This window comes from Macrobrachium nipponense, chromosome 1 (genome assembly GCF_015104395.2).
Source record: "Macrobrachium nipponense isolate FS-2020 chromosome 1, ASM1510439v2, whole genome shotgun sequence".
Lineage (NCBI taxonomy): Eukaryota > Metazoa > Arthropoda > Malacostraca > Decapoda > Palaemonidae > Macrobrachium > Macrobrachium nipponense.
In genome coordinates, this window is record NC_087200.1 from 136,963,549 (window position 1) to 136,982,291 (window position 18,743).

The window sequence follows — 18,743 nt, forward strand, 5'->3', positions numbered from 1 at the left end:
CCCCTAAGAGCCAGGCCTTTCTTCTATTATCTTCTTCTTTTGACCTTCGTCACACTGTATAGCAAGGTCAGCTGCTCAAGTCAACTTTCTCCATCTATTTCTATTCCTTGCATCCTCTTCCCCAAGTCCCACCTCACCCTTATCCCTCTTCACCACATCCATCCATCTGATCTGCTGTCGCCCCACACTCTTCCTCTCTTGTTATTACATGTCTGTAGTATCTCGGGTAAGCTTCCTTAGCCATCTCCTTTACATTACATATACATACTGCTACACATTCTTCTTACATCTTGACTCTCACTCTTTTCCAGTACGTTGTGATGTTCCGACAGTCCATTTCACCATCTCCATCTCACCTCTTTTCAACAGTCCCTCCTCTTTCCTCTAGACACTACAAGGGAGTCCGAGCCCAAGGGAACCTAACCTGCACTTCTCTTCCTAAAGACTATGTAACCTATTATCGCTACTTGTCTGTCCCTGGCCTAACCTTAGAACTTACATGTGGCGGGGGCCCTGGTAGATCCTACCCTCTGGGTTTGTGGTTCTCCATGACCCCCAGTACCCGTTAGGTCTGGTTCTGGAACAGGCAGGGGAGCTGAAAGAAAATAATTAGTATAACCTATGCTGCTACTGCTATCTCTATTTCAATTAGCTTGTTCATGAAATTAGCAAACAAGTCAGAAATTCTGTCTTCCAATTCTGAACCGTTCCTACTCTAGCTCTTCTTGCTTAACTCTTGCAATTTTGCCGCTATTTTCTATTCTGACAACTAGGTAGTCCTTTAAGTGATCTAATGAACTAATCCTTACATTCTTTACACCTCTGCCTGACATTGCATTGCACTTCCCTACAGCTAAAACAAAAAGAGTGTCTGTCATTTTGAGGGTACTCATCCTTCGTTGCACATAGCACAGGAACAAAGCATGCTGAGATCTTAACCAGCAGCTGTTGGAGGCGAGGCTGATGAAGCAGAGATTGAGGTAAGGATTTTCTTGATGAGGCTCAACTATCTCCTCCTGACGATAACAGAGAAGTTCCAAAAAACAATTGAAATACAATCCAAATCAGGGAAAATCAGAAGAGACATCGTAAACAAAAGCCAAGGATATCAAACCCTATCAAGGCGGCCTCGTTAAACACTGGGAGCAGAAATATGTCCGGCTCTCCACACAAACAAAGAACAATTGAGGAGACAGGCCGCTGGTGGCCGGTATCTGCAGCAGTGTTGGTAATGCTAACAGGTAAAATTTCCCACTTAGTGGATAAATCTGTGGGGATATAGTTCGGGCTGGTCAGTAACCATGGCTAATTCAGGTGTTCAGGGAGTGTATTGCAGTACCCTTTTATTCTGGCTTTGTGAAGTAATCAAGCGAGCTTACAGTGCCTCATGTGAAGACAATAGTAATTGTTTAGTTCAAGTGAGAATTTTTCATGTGAAGACATCAGTTGTTTAGTTCAAGTGAGAGTTTCTGAAGTCAGAGATGTGGGACTGTCCCTTGCTTTTTGGAGGAACTGAAGTTTCTCAAGTAATAAGGGTGTGGCTCTGGAAATGACAGACTACCTGCACCTCATTCTACTTGAGGGACATCACCCACAAGTCTTGGACACCTCCTTGGGACCTGTAGTGGCTGGATGGTAAGTTCATCTCACCATCCCCATCTCACCTCTTTTCAACAGTCCCTCCTCTTTCCTCTTAAGTGCCCAAGTTTCTGCCCCATATATTAGTACAGACTGATAACTGTCTTATGAATCTCCATTTTGAGCCTTATTGGAATTTTCTTGTCTAAAACAACTCCAGTTACTGATATCCATTGTCGCCATGCTTCTTTCACTCTGTCACTGCTTTCTCAGTAACTCCCTCCTCTGTTGTATTGATCCAAAATAGTTGAACTAATTGTTCTGCTTTACCACTACGTATATCATCTTCCACTTTAATGTTTACTTCTTTGTGTCCTTCTGATCTGCTGGATCAGACTAGATATGGGAAACTACAAAATCAGGTGTCCTGTCTTAGAGCTCTGTCTCTAAAGTAAATTTCTCTGCACTTCCCTTTAATGGGTGAGGGTTGGGCAGTAAAGCCATCGTTTTGTATTGTCGAGATATAGCTGCCATCTGACTTTATAGGATGAATAAATGGTTCCCCAAATCTTTTTCTGACTTGAGCAAAGCTCTAGACGCCCTTGCTTAGGCTCAAGGCCTTATTTTTTGGGTATTCCAATGCTAGGTTGAGTAGGAGGTTATGGTATAGTCACTCCCCCCTTTGCTTATTTTCTCAACTGAGAAAATGTAATTTCTTGGTGGGTTTGCAACTTTCAGCCAATTGGCAGAGATGACTTCCCACTTCTTTATTGAATCTTTTAAATAAAAATGTGATTGTATTTTTGTAGGAGCAAGTAACATTTTTTAAAGTATGCAGTTTGTGTTTTTCCTTGGTATACAGACCAGAGACATTTACTGTATTTCCAACCTCAAACATCCGACTTTGTCCTTAAAGCTGAAGAAAAAGTAGTATGTACATACTAATGGCAGGTGAGTGAGAGGTGATACCATTTAGCCCCCTCAGCCATCAGTTGTTACCAACTGCATTATAGTACCAAGTTCAACAGCTGGTCCCAGGTTCTGATTTCTATACCTAGGAAAAATACAAATTTTTAACATTTTCATTTTGTAAGTTGTAATGAAAGTTAATTAAATATATAGTCCTACATGATGTTACCCAGTCTTATATTTTACAGGAAAATGTCTGAAAGTGCCAACAAGGAAGATTTGCCTCCAGCAAAGAAGATGAGAACTGAAGAGGGTAATGGTCATTTAGATGGCAGTGTTGATCATGGCACATCAGGTACTGACAAAGAAGGTCATCGTTTTACTTCCTTTGAAGGTTTTGAAGTTGCACAAATTTTAAACAATAATGAAGTAAACGGATCTTTGGCCTTCCAGGCAAAGCTGAAAGGGAAGGAGGGGACAGCTGTTGTTATGTTGCAGGTAATTATTATTTTTTTTATTTTTTTTTTCAACTTGTTTGATAATCCCCTTCAAGATTTTCAGTCATCATGTGACTCTTCTGCAGGGTAAACTTGTTATTTTTGTGTAGATTGTTAGTTAACTGTACTTGTACATGTTCTTTTGATTAAAAAAAAATTATACATAGTATGTATACAGTTCCCCTACCACCACCCCCGCAGATTTTGCAGATTTTTTGTTGGGCTGTATCTCAAAAATTATCATTAATTCGCTTTTTTTTTGTAGAGCAACAATGTATATATTTGCTGCATAATTAGTATACTGTATATTTTCATTAAGGTATATGTAACTGAGAGAGAGAGAGAGAGAGAGAGAGAGAGAGAGGAGAGAGAGAGAGAGAGTCGTGCTTGTTTTATTTTCTTCGTTGTATGTGTTTGCGTTTATGTCCTTACGGGTTTCTTTTATTCTCTTTCTCTCTTCTCTTTATAAGTCTTCTTCGGTAGCTTATTGGTAATATTTGGAAGGTTATCTGTTATATGGGCTAACCTTCAATTATCACTTGCGATGAGTTTTTCTTTTCTTAGGAACATTGTAGATTAATTTCTTTTCGTTTCCATGTCTCTCAGGAGGCTTTGGCATGGATACTTATCCTTAGATTCTGGGCAAGTTAAACACCACTTAATTAATCTTACTTATATTCTAAGTCACAGTTCAAAGTTTTACACAACACTGTACAAGGAACAGAGGGAGAATGGACATAGCCTCCTTGTATAAGGCTTAGATCCTAACTGAGTTTCTCTGGGAGCTGAAGTGAAGTCTGAACCTAACTCACACAGTTAAGCTCCTCCTTAACTTCTACTAAGACACATCCTACTACTTCTTGGGTGGCTTTCCTTACTTCCGGTGCCACCCCTAGATTAGTCTTATTGGTTCCGTTTCTCTACGGTAACCACCCACTGAAGGTGTCAAAGTTCAGATTTTCCACTGGAGTTTACATCTTACTGTTTTGGCACACTGCTGCCTGTGTTTTGTCTTGTTTTCGAAACTGCTATTTCTGCAGCCTGATACTCCCACACATCTACTCCCTTTTCTACCTCTCCTGGTAGATTCTTTCATTACTCTACCCTCACTCTATATATATTTCTACCAGTGGATTTTCCTATCTAATTGTCCCAACATATTTATAGACAGACTCCTGTTGTTTCCTAACAACACTCGGCCACCTACAGGCAGTGACCTCAATGCCTAAAATTATCAAAATACTTATACAGTAGTACCTCGAGATACGAAATTAATCCGTTCCGAGGCGCCCTTCGTATCATGAGGTTTTCGTATCTTGGACCTCATTTTACATGTAAAATGGTTAATCCGTTCCAAGCCCTCCAAAAACGCCCCAGTAAATTTCATAATAAAGCTAAATTGACTTATAAACAATGAAATACTACAACAATTTGGACCATTCAATGCCTAAATTAATAAAAAAAAATGCAAAATATAACCTGTAAATAAAGTGTATATTAGTGTACATGGTAAGAAGAAATATACTGTACGTAAAATGTGGAAGCTTACCTTTCGAGTGAGGCTACGTACATACGTAACTATCCAAGGAAGATTGCTTCTGCCTACTTTTCACAATGTTCCTGTGTGAGCCTTTTCGGGGGGTGTCTTCTACAAATGATTGCACTTTGTGAAAAGCGGCTTTAATTTCTGCCGTCTTTTTTTTTTTTTCTTTTGTACATATGTACGTACGTACACTTTAAAAAATATATACGTACGTACTACATACGTAACTATCCAAGGAAGATTGCTTCTGCCTACTTTTCACAATGTTCCTGTGTGAGCCTTTTCGGGGGTTGTCTTCTACAAATGATTGCACTTTATGAAAAGCGGCTTTAATTTCTGTTTTTTTTTTCTCTCTCTCTTCTCTTTTTGATTTTTTACTTTTTTTTTTTACTTTTTTTTAACTTTACATAGGTTTTTTTTTTTTTTTTTTTTATATACAAAATTTCAACTTTCTGTTTTTTTATCACTTGGTTCTTTTTTTGCACCTCATGACTGTTGGCCCTGGTGTCCATCAAAACCCTGTTCAACCAAATGCTCTCTCTGCAACTGATTTGGGTACTGAATGTTCGGCTGCTGACCTTCAACATAAAGTGAAGTGCCTTGATTATACGTATACATACTGGTATACATGTTGTAAATGATTGGTCTACACCCTCTGTTCAGCAGGGAGTGGAGATTCTACCAACCTAGCAAAGTTTCCAGTTATCCCATGAGAGAGACCTTGATCACTTATCCCATGTGAGAGATCTTGGTCACTTTTTTTTTTAAATATTACGTACACATTGACGATCCCGAAAACGAATACCACGTGCGTACTATAACAATGCTGGTACCGAGTGGCCGAGCCACGCCACCACGTGTACATAGTAGATGCATGATGGGAGGGACGCTGGCCAATAGGAGAGAAGGATTTCATGGCCGCGACTAGCATCAGGAACCAATGGGAGAGCAGGAGGATGGTGGCGAGTCTATTAGTACTAAGATGGCGGCGCGCGGCGCGATTTTCAAAATTGTTGTCCGGGCGAATCTCGAACTTTCAGAAACCTTTCGTATCTTGAAAACTTTTCGTATGTAGAGCCATTAAATTTTTCGTATTGGCTTTCGTATCTCGAGTTTTTTGTAAGTTGAGCCTTTCATATGTCGAGGTACCACTGTATATAAAAATACAATGTTGAAAGTATTCATAAATGGCAATATATACAACTATGTTAGAGTGTCAGTTACTTGAAGGCAAATTATTCAGTAAAGTCTTAATGGTGTTGAGCTTGTTAACAACTAACTCTGACAATACATATGAAAGCTAGTATGGTGAGCACTAACAAAACAATATTTACCATGGACATAATGGGGGAAATGTCAGTCTTGTATGCATGGAAAAAATGGTTAGCTGCTTCAAGTTTGTCAAATGATTGTAACTCAAGTTTGGACAATTTGAAATCTTTGACATGTTCAAAATGATTTATGTGGCTAGATAAGTTGGCGGACTGTGGAACTCGAAGGATTGAGGACTTTGAGTTCCACCCGGCAAACCTGCAACCCCCCTTCAATGGTTACGCCCGCCTTACGGAGGTAGCCATGAGGAGAGAGGATAAGATCCCAAAAGAGACCGTCATCTTCAGACGGGATCAAGCCCAACGTGACTGGCTAAGAAGCCTAGAAGTTTGGGATTGCATTAATACCAGGATTCAAGCGTTTAAAAGCGCTTTCACCATGTTCGTAATGGACGGAGAAACTCTTATTCCGTTCACTACGAAGGTGACGGAGTTAACGATGCAGGCCACTATGAGAGACGAGCCGATGCCACAGCTCCAGGAAACGTAGCCCACGTCACTCCTTCCTGGTATGGAAGATCTATGGGCAGATCTCCTGGCCACCTTTTCGGTCGGGAAATTGAAGCCGGACTGCGCTATCATACAGTTCAGCGAACGGCTTCCTAGACTTCCAGACAGTCTCATTCAGGCTGAGTTTGACGCTCGAACGAGACTATCCAGATCACTCAATACTCTGGTCATGACAGAGGTTTCGGCCGTTACTTATGGTAACGAACCTTTGTTCAAGTTGATAGCCAAATCACATTTACACACAGTACAATGTGATTTGTACGACTTCATAGTGGCAAGGCGTAACTGCAGGAAACATGTTCTGCAGGAAGCCACCATCCGTCACGAACCGAATAAGTTGCTGGCGGCTTCGATCTGGGGTGCTGACCTTTTCCCAGAATCGGTCGTCAATTCGGTTCAATATGAGGCGACAAGACTCAACCAGAGTCTTAAGGTTCGCTGGGGACTCTCCAGTAAGAGGAAACCATAGTCAACTTCTTCGTCCAAGAAGGTCAAGAAGCCCAGGAAATTCCAGCCTTTCCAGGCTCCTCAGCAACAGCAAGTAGTTCAGGCAGTGCCAGTCTCTCAAGTGCCGCAGCCATCTACATCAAAGGCACAGCCTCAGCAACAGTTTCTGCTGCTGACCCCTCAGGGTCAACCCTCCACCTCCTTTGCTGTCTCTCCGGCCTTCAACCCAGTATTTGAAGGCCAATTGTTCCAACCTTTCAGCAGGTTCGGAATAGGCAGCAGGGCTAGAGGTGACTTTCGCCAGAGAGGCGGCGGAAGAGCATCCAGCCGAGGGAAGCACTTACGGGGAGGGCGTGGGTCTCGACCTGCCCCGAGCCAGTGAGAACCCTCAGGTAGGAGGGAGACTGTTCCTCTTTTGTCACGGATGGAGGTTCAGCAGCTGGGCACAGAGCATTGTGTCCAATGGCCTAGGATGGAGCTGGACCAAAGGCCCTCCTTCATCCAAAATCTTCTATCAACAACTGACAGCGGAATTGGTAGAGTATGCCCAAGAACTCTTTCAGAAAGGGATAGTGTCAAAAGTCAGGCATTTAAAGTTTCAAGGTCGCTTGTTCAGCGTGCCAAAGAAAGGCTCAAACAAACGAAGAATAATTCTAGACTTATCCCGTCTAAACTTATTAATCCGTTGCGACAAGTTCAAAATGCTGACTATCTCGTTGGTGCGGACCTTCCTCCCCCTTGGGGCCCGTCACCACCTCTATTGATCTTACAGACGCATACTATCATGTTCCAGTGGCAAGACACTTCCGCCCATACCTAGGTTTCAGGCTAGGGAACCAGGCATTCTCCTTCAAGGTAATGCCCTTCGGGCTCAATGTAGCCCCCAGGGTCTTCACGAAATTGGCGGAGACAGTGGTTCAACAACTCAGGTCTCAGGGAATAATGGTAGTTGCGTATCTGGACGATTGGCTCGTTTGGGCCACAAGCATCAAAGAATGCCACAAAGCAACTGTCAAAGTAATCCAATTTCTGGAACACTTAGGGTTCCAGATAAACAAGACCAAGTCCCGGTTGACACCGGACTCTCGCTTTCAGTGGCTGGGCATTCAGTGAGACTTGAACTCACACACACTATCAATTCCGTCATCAAAGAGAAGAGCAACCAGACAATTTCTCAAGTGCAAACAGACATATCAAAGGAACCAGGAAAGGATCCTGGGCTCTCTTCAATTTGCCTCAGTAACGGACGTTCTGCTGAAGGCAAAACTCAAAGACATAAACCGCGTCTGGCGCTCAAGGGCAAACAACAAGTCCCGGGACAAGTTGTCCGCTATCCCGGCGATACTGCGCAAACGTTTCCGCCCTTGGGCGGAGGTCAAGAGTCTATCAAAGTCAATTCCTCTTCAATTCCCTCTGCCGGCATTAGTTATCCACACAGATGCTTCACTAAGCGGCTGGGGAGGGTACTCTCAGTACAAAAAGGTACAAGGGACTTGGTCCCTTCTAGTCCGCCGGCTCCATATCAACGTACTAGAAGCTATGGCGGTATTCCTCACCCTGAAAAGACTTCAACCAGCCAAGGGATCTCACATCAAGCTGGTTTTGGACAGTGCAGTAGTAGTACACTGCATCAACAGGGGAGGCTCCAAATCAAGCCATGTGAACCATGTCATGATAGCCATATTCTCTCTAGCAGCCAAGCACAAATGGCACCTGTCCTCCACACACCTAGCGGGAGTGAAGAACGTGATAGCAGATGCCCTTTCTCGCTCAGTCCCTCTAGAGTCGGAGTGGTCCCTGGACAGGCGTTCATTCAGTTGGATCTGCCAACAGATTCCAGGGCTCCAGGTAGATCTTTTCGCCACAGAGTCGAATTACAAGCTTCCTTGCTATGTGGCTCCCAACCTGGACCCTCTGGCTTATGCCACGGACGCCATGGCCATAGATGGGATCAATGGAAGAAGATTTACATCTTTCCCCCAGGGAATCTTCTTCTGAAAGTATTGTGCAAACTCAGGACCTTCAAGGGACGAGTCGCCCTAGTAGCCCCCAATTGACCCAAGAGCAACTGGTTCCCACTCCTGTTGGAATTGGGTTTCCGGCCTCAACGGATTCCCAATCCCAAACTATCCCATCTAGTGCAAATGAAGACTGTGTTCGCTTCCTCAGGAATTCCCAAAACCCTAACTTTATGGACTTCATGAAGTTCGCAGCAAAAAGGGATGCTGATATCGATCTTCAAAACATCCTATTCCCAGAATCGGATAAAAGAGAATCAACCCTTCGCCAATATGACTCAGCTGTTAAAAAACTAGCCATTTTCCGGAGGGGGACCGAATCTCCAACCATGACTACCAACCTGGCTATTTCCTTCTTTAGATCATTATTTGAAAAGGGTTTAGCAGCTAGTACTATTACTACTACTAAATCGGCACTAAAGAAGATCTTTCAGTTTGGTTTTAAAATAGATCTAACAGACTCTTATTTTTCATCTATCCCTAGAGCCTGTGCTAGGCTCAGACCATCAGAGAGGCCTAATTCTGTGTCATGGTTCTTAAATGATGTTCTCAAACTGGCCTCAGACACTGATAACAACTCATGTGACTTCTTGCCCCTCCTGAGGAAAACATTATTTCTTCTAAGTCTGGCCTCAGGAGCCAGGGTGTCTGAACTGCCGGCTCTATCTAGAGACTCAGGTCATATAGAATTTCTCCCTTCAGGAGAAGTTTTACTTTCTCCAGATCGTCAATTTTTAGCTAAAAATGAGGATCCACTAATGAGAAGGGCCCCTTGGAAGATCCTCCCACTTCCTCAGGACCCTTCTTTATGTCCAGTTACTGCCTTAAGAGCATATCTTACCAGAACGGCCATAAAATCCTCTGGCCCTTTATTCATGAGGGAAAAGGGTGGCACCATTTCCTTAAAAGGAATTAGGCAGCAGATATTATATTTTATTAAACAAGCCAACCCAGACTCGTTCACCAAGGTTCACGATATTAGGGCATTAGCTACCTCAGTCAACTACTTTCAGCATATGAATTTTGATGATCTGAAAAAGTATACAGGCTGGAAATCTCCGACAGTGTTCAAACGTCCCTACCTCAAGTCCTTAGAAGCTCTTAAATTTCCAGCAGTGGCAGTGGGAAACACAGTTTCTCTTGACACTGCTTAAGTAGTATTAGCAAATTAGATCTAGATCTCCTTTCTACCTGCCTCACTGACGTCCTTCCTGAGGTTCTGCCACCATGTAGCCTTTTCTATGCCTTAGGTGCCATATGTGCACAGAGTTGTGATGTTTTCCTTATTTTTATGCTAGGAATACTCACACATAACTCTATTTTGTGATATTGTGTTTATCTTTAAGATTAATGTAAGTTACCGTATTTAATCTTAAGTCTGTATTATAATCATTTATAGTTCATAAGCTCTTTTAGATTATAGTACTTAATTTTTAAGTGTTTTTTTTATTTTATCCTTACAATATCTTTTATATCCATTATTCAAGCTTGTGGCCATTTCTCTGGTACTATTTCACGAAGCGACATGGGCTGGGCCCAGAAAAGGGATTTTGACGTAGGAAAAATCTCTTTCTGGGCGAGGAAGCCGTGTCGCTCCATGAAATACGTTCCTTTAGTGCTATTTCTAAGGTAAATTATTGCTAAAATACCAGAGAACTGGTAAATTGGACATGCCAGAATATTCTGACTCCCTCACCCTTTCTAAAAGGGTGTCGGTATGAATCTGGGGTGAGTGCAAAACACTACCACAGCAGCCTCTCCAATTAGCCTTTTCCACATCAAAACCCCTTAGAAAAGGGGAGCCGTGCTACGGCTCACTCCCTGCTACCGCGAAGGTAGCGTCAGGGTCAACATTCCTTTGATAGCCATTAAGAGATCCCACCCTTCTTTTGTTACCCACCCTTGGGCCCAAGCTTGACAGGCTAACTCCAAGGATGACCGGTAGAGGCGCTGGTGGTGGCGTTGGGGGCGCTAGTAGTAGTCGTAGCTGGGAGCGGGCCTTGCATCGGCCCTCTCAGGTAGGGGGATTTCGAAGAAGGATGGATCTAAATGATAAGAGACCCGTGGTAGTGGTTTCACTTGCCCCAGAAACCATACCGACACCTTTTACATAAGGTGAGCGAGTCAGAATATTCTGACATTTCCATTTTAGCTTTTTCTCTGGTATGTTAGCAATAATTTACCTTAGAAATGTGTGCTAAAGGGACATTTCACTGGGCGACACGGGCCCTTGCCCAGAAATAGATTTTTCCTTCGTCAAAATCCCTTTTTTGACCAGTTGCTAGGCGGGAGCTAGGAATTTTGTGTGGCCGAGCTCTGTGAGATGGAAGGGGTTATAATTAATAATATGTTTAATATGCCAATGTGATGTGCTGTGACCTTTTTGGAATGTGCAGGCTACCCATAGAGACAGAGCTGGAGCAACGGCCTGAGAAAGCTGATAAATCATTTCTGATGCATAGTTTAAGCGAGTCAACGTTCGTTCCGTAGCTATGTGTGAGATCATGGGATTTCGTTCGAGTGCCTTTGAAAAACTGGCTGCGACCTGTTACATGGGCGTTGACGAAGTGTGCATTCATATGTATGTGTGCGCTTCTTCCATTGATAATGGTATCATTAGCCAAGTCTAAGGGGGAGACTTTCAGAGACGTCCGTGAGAGAATGCTGGGGATAGCTCTGCGAAAGTTTATTTGGTTCTGTGCGTGTTTTCCAGGCTGAGATGGGTAAGTGTTGCCTTACTTTAGGCAAAGGGGTGGCTTGGTGATTGCTTGTAAAATGTCATATTCCATTTAAGCTATTGACTTTATCTTTACAAGTGCGTATACTTAATTGTGTGTTCTCCTGTCTTCGTAACAGATGATTCTGGCAAGGGGGGACCGAGAGTCCTGTATGGGAGAAGAGATAATTGGTGTGACAAATTACTGATTAAGACATTTTAAATACTGGGGTGTTAACTAAGTTAATTAGTCTGTGAGACTTGGATTATTATCTTTCCATTGTTGAATAAACATTATATTTTTTATATAACTTTGACTCTCATTTGATGGCCTGTTAGAATGGAGAGAGAGAGAGAGAGAGAGGTTGTTGAGAGAGAGAGAGAGAGAGGTCGCGAGTCGAGAGAGAGAGAGGTTACGAGTCGAGAGAGAGAGAGAGGGAGAGAGAGGGGAGGCTGTACCGGAGATCGCTTGGAGAGAGAGAGAGAGAGAGAGAGAGAGAGAGAGAGAGAGAGAGAGAGAGAGAGAGATGGAGGCGACGGAGATAGCTGGAGAGAGAGAGATGTAATGTGTTATCAATTTGCCTTAATGCTTTGGCTGAACGCTTAAACCAAATAAAATACGAGATTCATATCTCATTACATATATATATATATATATATATATATATATATATATATATATATATATATATATATATATATATATATATATATATATATATATATATACACAGTAGTACCTCGAGATACGAAAGGCTCAACTTACGAAAAATCCAAGTTACGAAAGCAAAGACGAAAAATTTTACTGCTCTACATACGAAAAGTTTTCAAGATACGAAAGGTTTCTGAAAGTCCGAGATTCGCCCCATAACAATTTTGAAACTCGCGTAGCCGCACGCCGCCATCTTAGTATAGTAGACTCGCCACCATCCTCCTGCTCTCCCATTGGTTCCTGATGCTAGCCAAGCCATGAATCCTTCTCTCTAATTGGACAGCATCCCTCCCATCATGCATCTTCTATACATACGTACTACGTGTTGGCGTGCTTTACCTCGGCCACTTCGCACCCGAAACTTTACCGTACGCAATCGGCATTCGTTCGCTCCAACGATTTCGTTTAGTAACGTAAATTCGTTAGTGATTTCGTTGCAGTACGTACATATTATCGTGTTGTGAGAACGTAACTTAATTACGTACAGTACATAGAGTCATGGGTCCCAAGAAAGTTGCTGAAGTTCACAGAAAGAAGAGAGTGCTTTCTATGGAGACAAAAATGGAGATAATAAAAAAGTATGAAGCTGGCTTGCGGTTGAGTGTGATCGCTAAGGAATACGGCCGAAATCCGTCGAGATAGGCACCATCCTTAAGCAGAAGGAAGCCATCAAAGCAGCTACACCCTTCCAAGGGCGTCACTATTTTGTCCAACAAGAGGAGCCATGTGCATAATGAAATGGAAAGGCTGCTTCTTGTATGGATCGAGGACAAAGAAATTGATGGCGATACAATAACCGAGACGGCAATCTACCAGAAGGCCAGCGCTATTTTCGGCGATTAGATTGCCCAAGCCAAAGACGACAGCGGAGATAGGACATCAACGGCAACCCCAGAGTCCAAGGCTTCTCATGGGTGGTTCGAAAAATTCCGTAAACGCACTGGCATCCATTCGGTGGTGAAGAAATTGAAATTATCGTCCAAAAACTTATAAAAAAGTAAACGAAATGTAAAAATCAAAAAAGACAAAATAAATTTTATTTTAAGTTTTTTGTAAAGTTAAGTGTTACAGTTTTGTTAATGTGTTTTGTAAAGTTAGTTTGTTTTGACATTTTTTTTTATGTGTTTCGTAAAGATTAAGTGTACGTATCTGCCGTTTGTCCTCCTCCTCCTCTGCCGCCACTTTCGGAGATAGCCTCACTCGAAAGGTAAGCTGTTGACATTTTACGTTACAGTAATAATTTTATTTCTTTGTACACTAAATATACACTTTATTTACAGGTTTGGATTTTTATTCTTAATTTAGGTATTGAATGGTCCAAATTGTTGTAGTATTTCATTGTTTATAGGTCAATTTAGCTTTATTATGAAATTTAATGGTGTTTTGGAGGGCTTGGAACGGATTAGCCATTTTACATGTAAAATGTGTTCCAAGATACAAAAACCTCATTATACGAAGGCCGCCTCGGAACGGATTAATTTTGTATATATATATATATAAATATATATATATATATATATATATATATATATATATATATATATATATATATATATATATATATATATATATATATATATATATATATATATATTATATATATATATATATATATATATATATAGTATATATATATATATATATATATATATATATATATATATATATATATATATATATATATATATATATATATATATATATATATATATATATATATATATATATATATATATATATATATATATATATATATATATATATATATATATATATATATATATATATATATATATATATATATATATATATGTATGTATATATATATATGTATATGTATATATATATATATATATATATATATATATATATATATATATATATATATATATATATATATATATATATATATATATATATATATATATATATATATATATATATATATCTATATATAAATATATATATATATATATATATATATATATATATATATATATATTTCTGGCTCAGCTCGTGTCGGCCTATGAAAGTATCCTTAATATCATTCTTTCTAGGTAAAATTAGCCTAAAATTACCAGAGAAAAACAAATTAAGAAAATGTCAGTAAAACTGACTCGCTCACTCTTAAAAAGAAGTGTCGGTATGATAAGGGGCGAGTGTGGAACACTACCACGAGCCAAACACCAATTAGAACTTCCTATCAGAATCCCCCCAAGAGAGAGCTGATACCAACGGGCGATGCAGCCTCTACTACTACTACTAGAGGACTCCACGGACAGCAGCGCCCCTAGCGGACATCCTTAAATTTTTAGGCGCTAGCGACAAGTCGCGTAAGTTTGTTAACCCCGTTCCACAATTGGCAGCTAATCTCACCTTTCTTCAGGCTAGCGGTGTGAGGGAAGTCGCCCTCGCCACCCTGAAAGCGTGTGGGCGGCTTTGGGAAAAACGCCGCCAAGGGTGGCCAGCCCTACATTTTGGATAGGAAGCTGGCCCATCCAGATCTTCCCCGCGGGCAAGTCGACGGGTTACGTCGAACCCTTGTCCGCTGCCCCGCCACTGATAGCCTCCATCCAGCAAGACCTCCAGCAATCGTTTGGGGTCGTAGCCTCCCAGGAGTCGGGTTCCGGACGTCGCTGCCCTGGACCTTAACCTTGAGCCCATGGCGGTAGGTGGGGAGGATTTGTTGTTGAGGTAGGTATGTCGGGCGCCCAAAGGTCTTTCCTTGGGCGCTCCTGGATCTTCTCCTGTCCCCTCTTCTTCCGCTTCTTTCCAAGGCTTTTGCGGGATCCGAGATCCCTATTCGCTCTCCCGCTCTCTCTGTACCTACCTCCTGGAAGGAGAGGGAAAGAGAGAACCGAAGACCTTATCTAAGTCGACTTCTAGGAAGTCGTCTTCGTCTTTCTTCGGCTAGGAAGTCGTCGACTTCCTATGCCGTGCGGTGAAGGAAAAGCCGGCTCTTCCCAAATCGAAGAGCTCCAGAAGCAAGGCTTCGAAGGAGAAGCTCGCGCTCCCACCGAGTCACTGCCTTCTCCCGCCTCCGCTGCTTCCACTCCGCTATGCCGGCAGGGTTTAGCAGCACCAGCACCTGCAATCCCTCTACTGTCCCTCAGCAGGGGTGATGGAACAGGTGGGCGTGCTGGTAGGCTCCCAAATCTCTGCACTGGGAACGCGGTTCGAGCAGATGTTTGCGCAATTATCAAACAGTCTGTCTCAAACTGGACAGTCAATCCAGGATCTCTCTAATAGAATGAGAGAGAATGAGGACCGAGTGGCTGGGCTAGCTCAGGCTCCTCCCCCAGTCTCCCCTGCATCTAGCACGGGGATTCTTCAACTTCCACCTTATGACTCCTTGCCAGCTTTCTCTATGGAGAACCCATGGAGAGTAGCTGCCTACGCTCCATTCAAGGACGAATGATTTCTATCTCGGAGTGTGGAACTCGAAGGATTGAGGACTTCGAGTTCTACCTCCGGGTCTGACGCAGCCTTTCATCGGGTATGCTAGGCTGACGCCAACGGCTCTCACGAGAGAAGACAAAATCTCTAAGGAGTCAGTTCTTTACAGTAGAGATCACGCCCAGCGGGAATGGGTTCACTGCCTTGAGGACTGGGAGTGTACTAACACTAAACTCCAGGCCTACAAGAGTCCCCTTCACTATTTTCGCGACGGAAGAGGAGGTCTCTCTTCCGTTCGCCACGAAATTGGTGAGAAGTCTCTTCAGGCAGTCCTCAAGGATGAGCCCATTCCACAGTTGAGGGAGGCGGAGTCACTACTTCTCCACTCTTCCCCCCGCCTTCGGAGAATTGTGGGAAAACCTGCCAGCTACATTCACGCTGGGTAAACTCAAGCCGGACTGCGCCATGGACCAGTTCGGTGAGAAATTACCTAGGCTGCCGGATTCCCTAATCCAGGCAGAGTTCGATGCGCGAACTAGTTTGGCAGGTCCCTCAATTCCCTCATCATTACAGAAATGGCTGCTCTTTCCTACGCTTCGGAACCGCTGTTCAAGATTCTGGCGAAATCTCAGTTTCAGACGGTTCTGTCGGACGCTTTTTGACTTCTTCCAGGCTAGGAGGAAACTGCCGGAAGCATGTCCTACAAGAGTGCACAATCAGGCATGAGCCTAATAGACTCTTGGCTGCAAGCATGTGGGGAGCGGATCTCTTCCCAGAGTCCGCAGTGAACGAGGTCCACCACGAAGCTGCTAGACTCAACCAGAGCCTTAGAGCTAGGTGGGGTATTTATCCTCAAAGAGGAAACAGGAATCCGTTTCCCCTCAACGCTGGCAAGAAAACCAAAGAAGGCTGGTAAGAGGTTTCCAGCCTTATAAAAAACCTCCAACAACAGCAGCAATTTGTGCAGGCAGTCCCAGTTACCCAACAGGGACAACCTTCCACCTCTAAACAGAACCAACCAACCTTTCTCCTGGTGCCCCCAGCAATCTCACCATCCACTTCTACGCTATCTCGCCGGCCTTCAACCCTGCTTATGAGGCTCAAGGCTACTCTCAACCGAGAGGGTATTGGCGAGAGGTTACTTTCGTCAGCGTGGCGCAGGAAGGGGCACGAGGAGTAGACAGTTCAGAGGAGGGCGTGGTGCCAACCCGCCCATCGCAGCAATGAGGCTCCCAGGTAGGAGGGAGGCTGTTCCTTCCCTTCCGCCACAGGTGGGGGTTCAGCAATTGTGGGCACAGAGCATAGTTGTTCCAAAGGATTAGGCTGGAGTTGGATCAAAGATTCCCCCTCCAATCAAATCATTTCATCAGGTACCGTCAAAGGAATTGATAGATTACGCGGAAGAACTCCTTCAGAAAGGAGCTATTGCGAGAGTCAAACATCTAAAATTTTCAAGGGCACTTATTCAGCGTGCCAAAGAAAGGCTCAACAAAAAGAAGGGTAATCTTAGACTTGTCAAAGCTAAACTCTTTCATTCGCTGCGACAAGTTCAAGATGCTTACCCTCTCGCAAGTAAGGACCTTACTTCCGCGTGGAGCCGTCACATGCTCCATCGATCTTACAGACGCATACTATCATATCCCTATAGCCAGGCACTTCCGCCCATTCCTAGGATTCAGGCTAGGAAATCAGACATTCTCATTCAAAGTGATGCCCTTCGGTCTGAATGTAGCCCCCAGGGTATTCACAAAGATAGCAGAAGTGGTTGTACAACAATTGAGAGCTCAGGGAATCATGGTAGCGGCATACCTCGACGATTGGTTGATCTGGGCACCAACAGTCGAGGAATGTCTCGAAGCTACCAAAAAGGTAGTTCACTTTCTGGAACATCTGGGGTTCCAGATAAACAAAACGAAATTCCAGACTTACTCCGGATTCTCAATTTTCAGTGGCTAGGAATCCAATGGGATTTGTCTTCCCACAATCTATCAATTCCAGTGGCCAAACGAAGGAAATAGCAAAATCTGTCAGGCAATTCCTCAAATGCAAACAAACGTCACGAAGAAACCAGGAGAGAATCCTAGGGTCTCTTCAGTTTGCTTCGGTAACAGATATCCTTCTGAAAGCAAGGCTGAAAGATATAAATCAGATTGGCGGTCAAAAGCAAACTCCAAATATCGAGACTAAGTTGTCAGTAATTCCACAGATCCTCCGCAACCAACTACGGCCTTGGTCAAAAGTAAAGAACTAGCCAAGAAAGTACCCCTTCAATATCCCCTCCCAGTGCTAACCATTCACAACGGATGCATCCCTGTCCGGGTGGGGGGGATACTCTCAGTTCAAACAGGTTCAGGGGACTTGGTCAGTTCAATTTCGCCAGCTCCACATAAACGTGTTGGAAGCAATGGCAGTATTTCTTACTCTGAAGAGACTGCTTCCCCGAAGAAGTCTCATCTAAGGCTAGTTTTGGACAGTGCAGGGGTAGTTATTTCATTGCATCAACAGAGGAGGGTCCAAATCCAAACATGTTGAACCATGTCATGATAGCCATCTTTGCATTAGCAAACAACACAAATGGCATCTGTCCTGCCACTCACCTGGCAGGAGTATAGAAATGTGATAGCAGACGCTCTGTCCCGGTCAGTTCCTCTGGAATCAGAATGGTCTCTGGACGTCAGGTCATTCCAGTGGGTAAGCCGGAGAGTCCCAGGTCCCTCCAAGTGGATCTCTTCGCCTCACAAGCGAACTACAAGCTCCCTTGCTATGTGGCCCCCAACCAAAAACCTGGACCCTCTGGCTTATGCCACGGACGCCCTGTCGTTAGATTGGAATCAGTGGAGGAGAATTTATGTTTTTCCTCCAGTGAATCTTCTCTTGAAAGTCCTAGACAAACTAAGGTCTTTCAAAGGGATAGTAGCTCTGATTGCACCGGACTGGCCCAAGAGCAACTGTATCCTCTTCTCTTGGAATTGGGTCTCCGACCTCAACGGATCCCCAATCCCAAACTATCACAATCAGTACAAATGAGGACTGTGTTCGCTTCCTCAGGAACTCTCCAGACCCTAACTTTATGGACTTCATGAAGT

General features: G+C 43.2%; 1 protein-coding gene across 2 annotated transcripts in view; it reads left to right on the top strand.

Annotated features, from left to right (window-relative positions):
• Nucleotides 1-18,743, top strand: part of LOC135219669 (m7GpppX diphosphatase-like) — a 203,685-nt gene that overhangs the window by 8,936 nt on the left and 176,006 nt on the right. For both annotated transcript variants that reach the window (XM_064256619.1, XM_064256618.1), the window contains exon 2: nucleotides 2,736-2,985. In XM_064256619.1, the coding sequence (XP_064112689.1) occupies nucleotides 2,740-2,985 (246 nt within the window). In that variant the 5' untranslated portion in view covers nucleotides 2,736-2,739. The remainder of the gene's footprint in view (nucleotides 1-2,735; nucleotides 2,986-18,743) is intronic.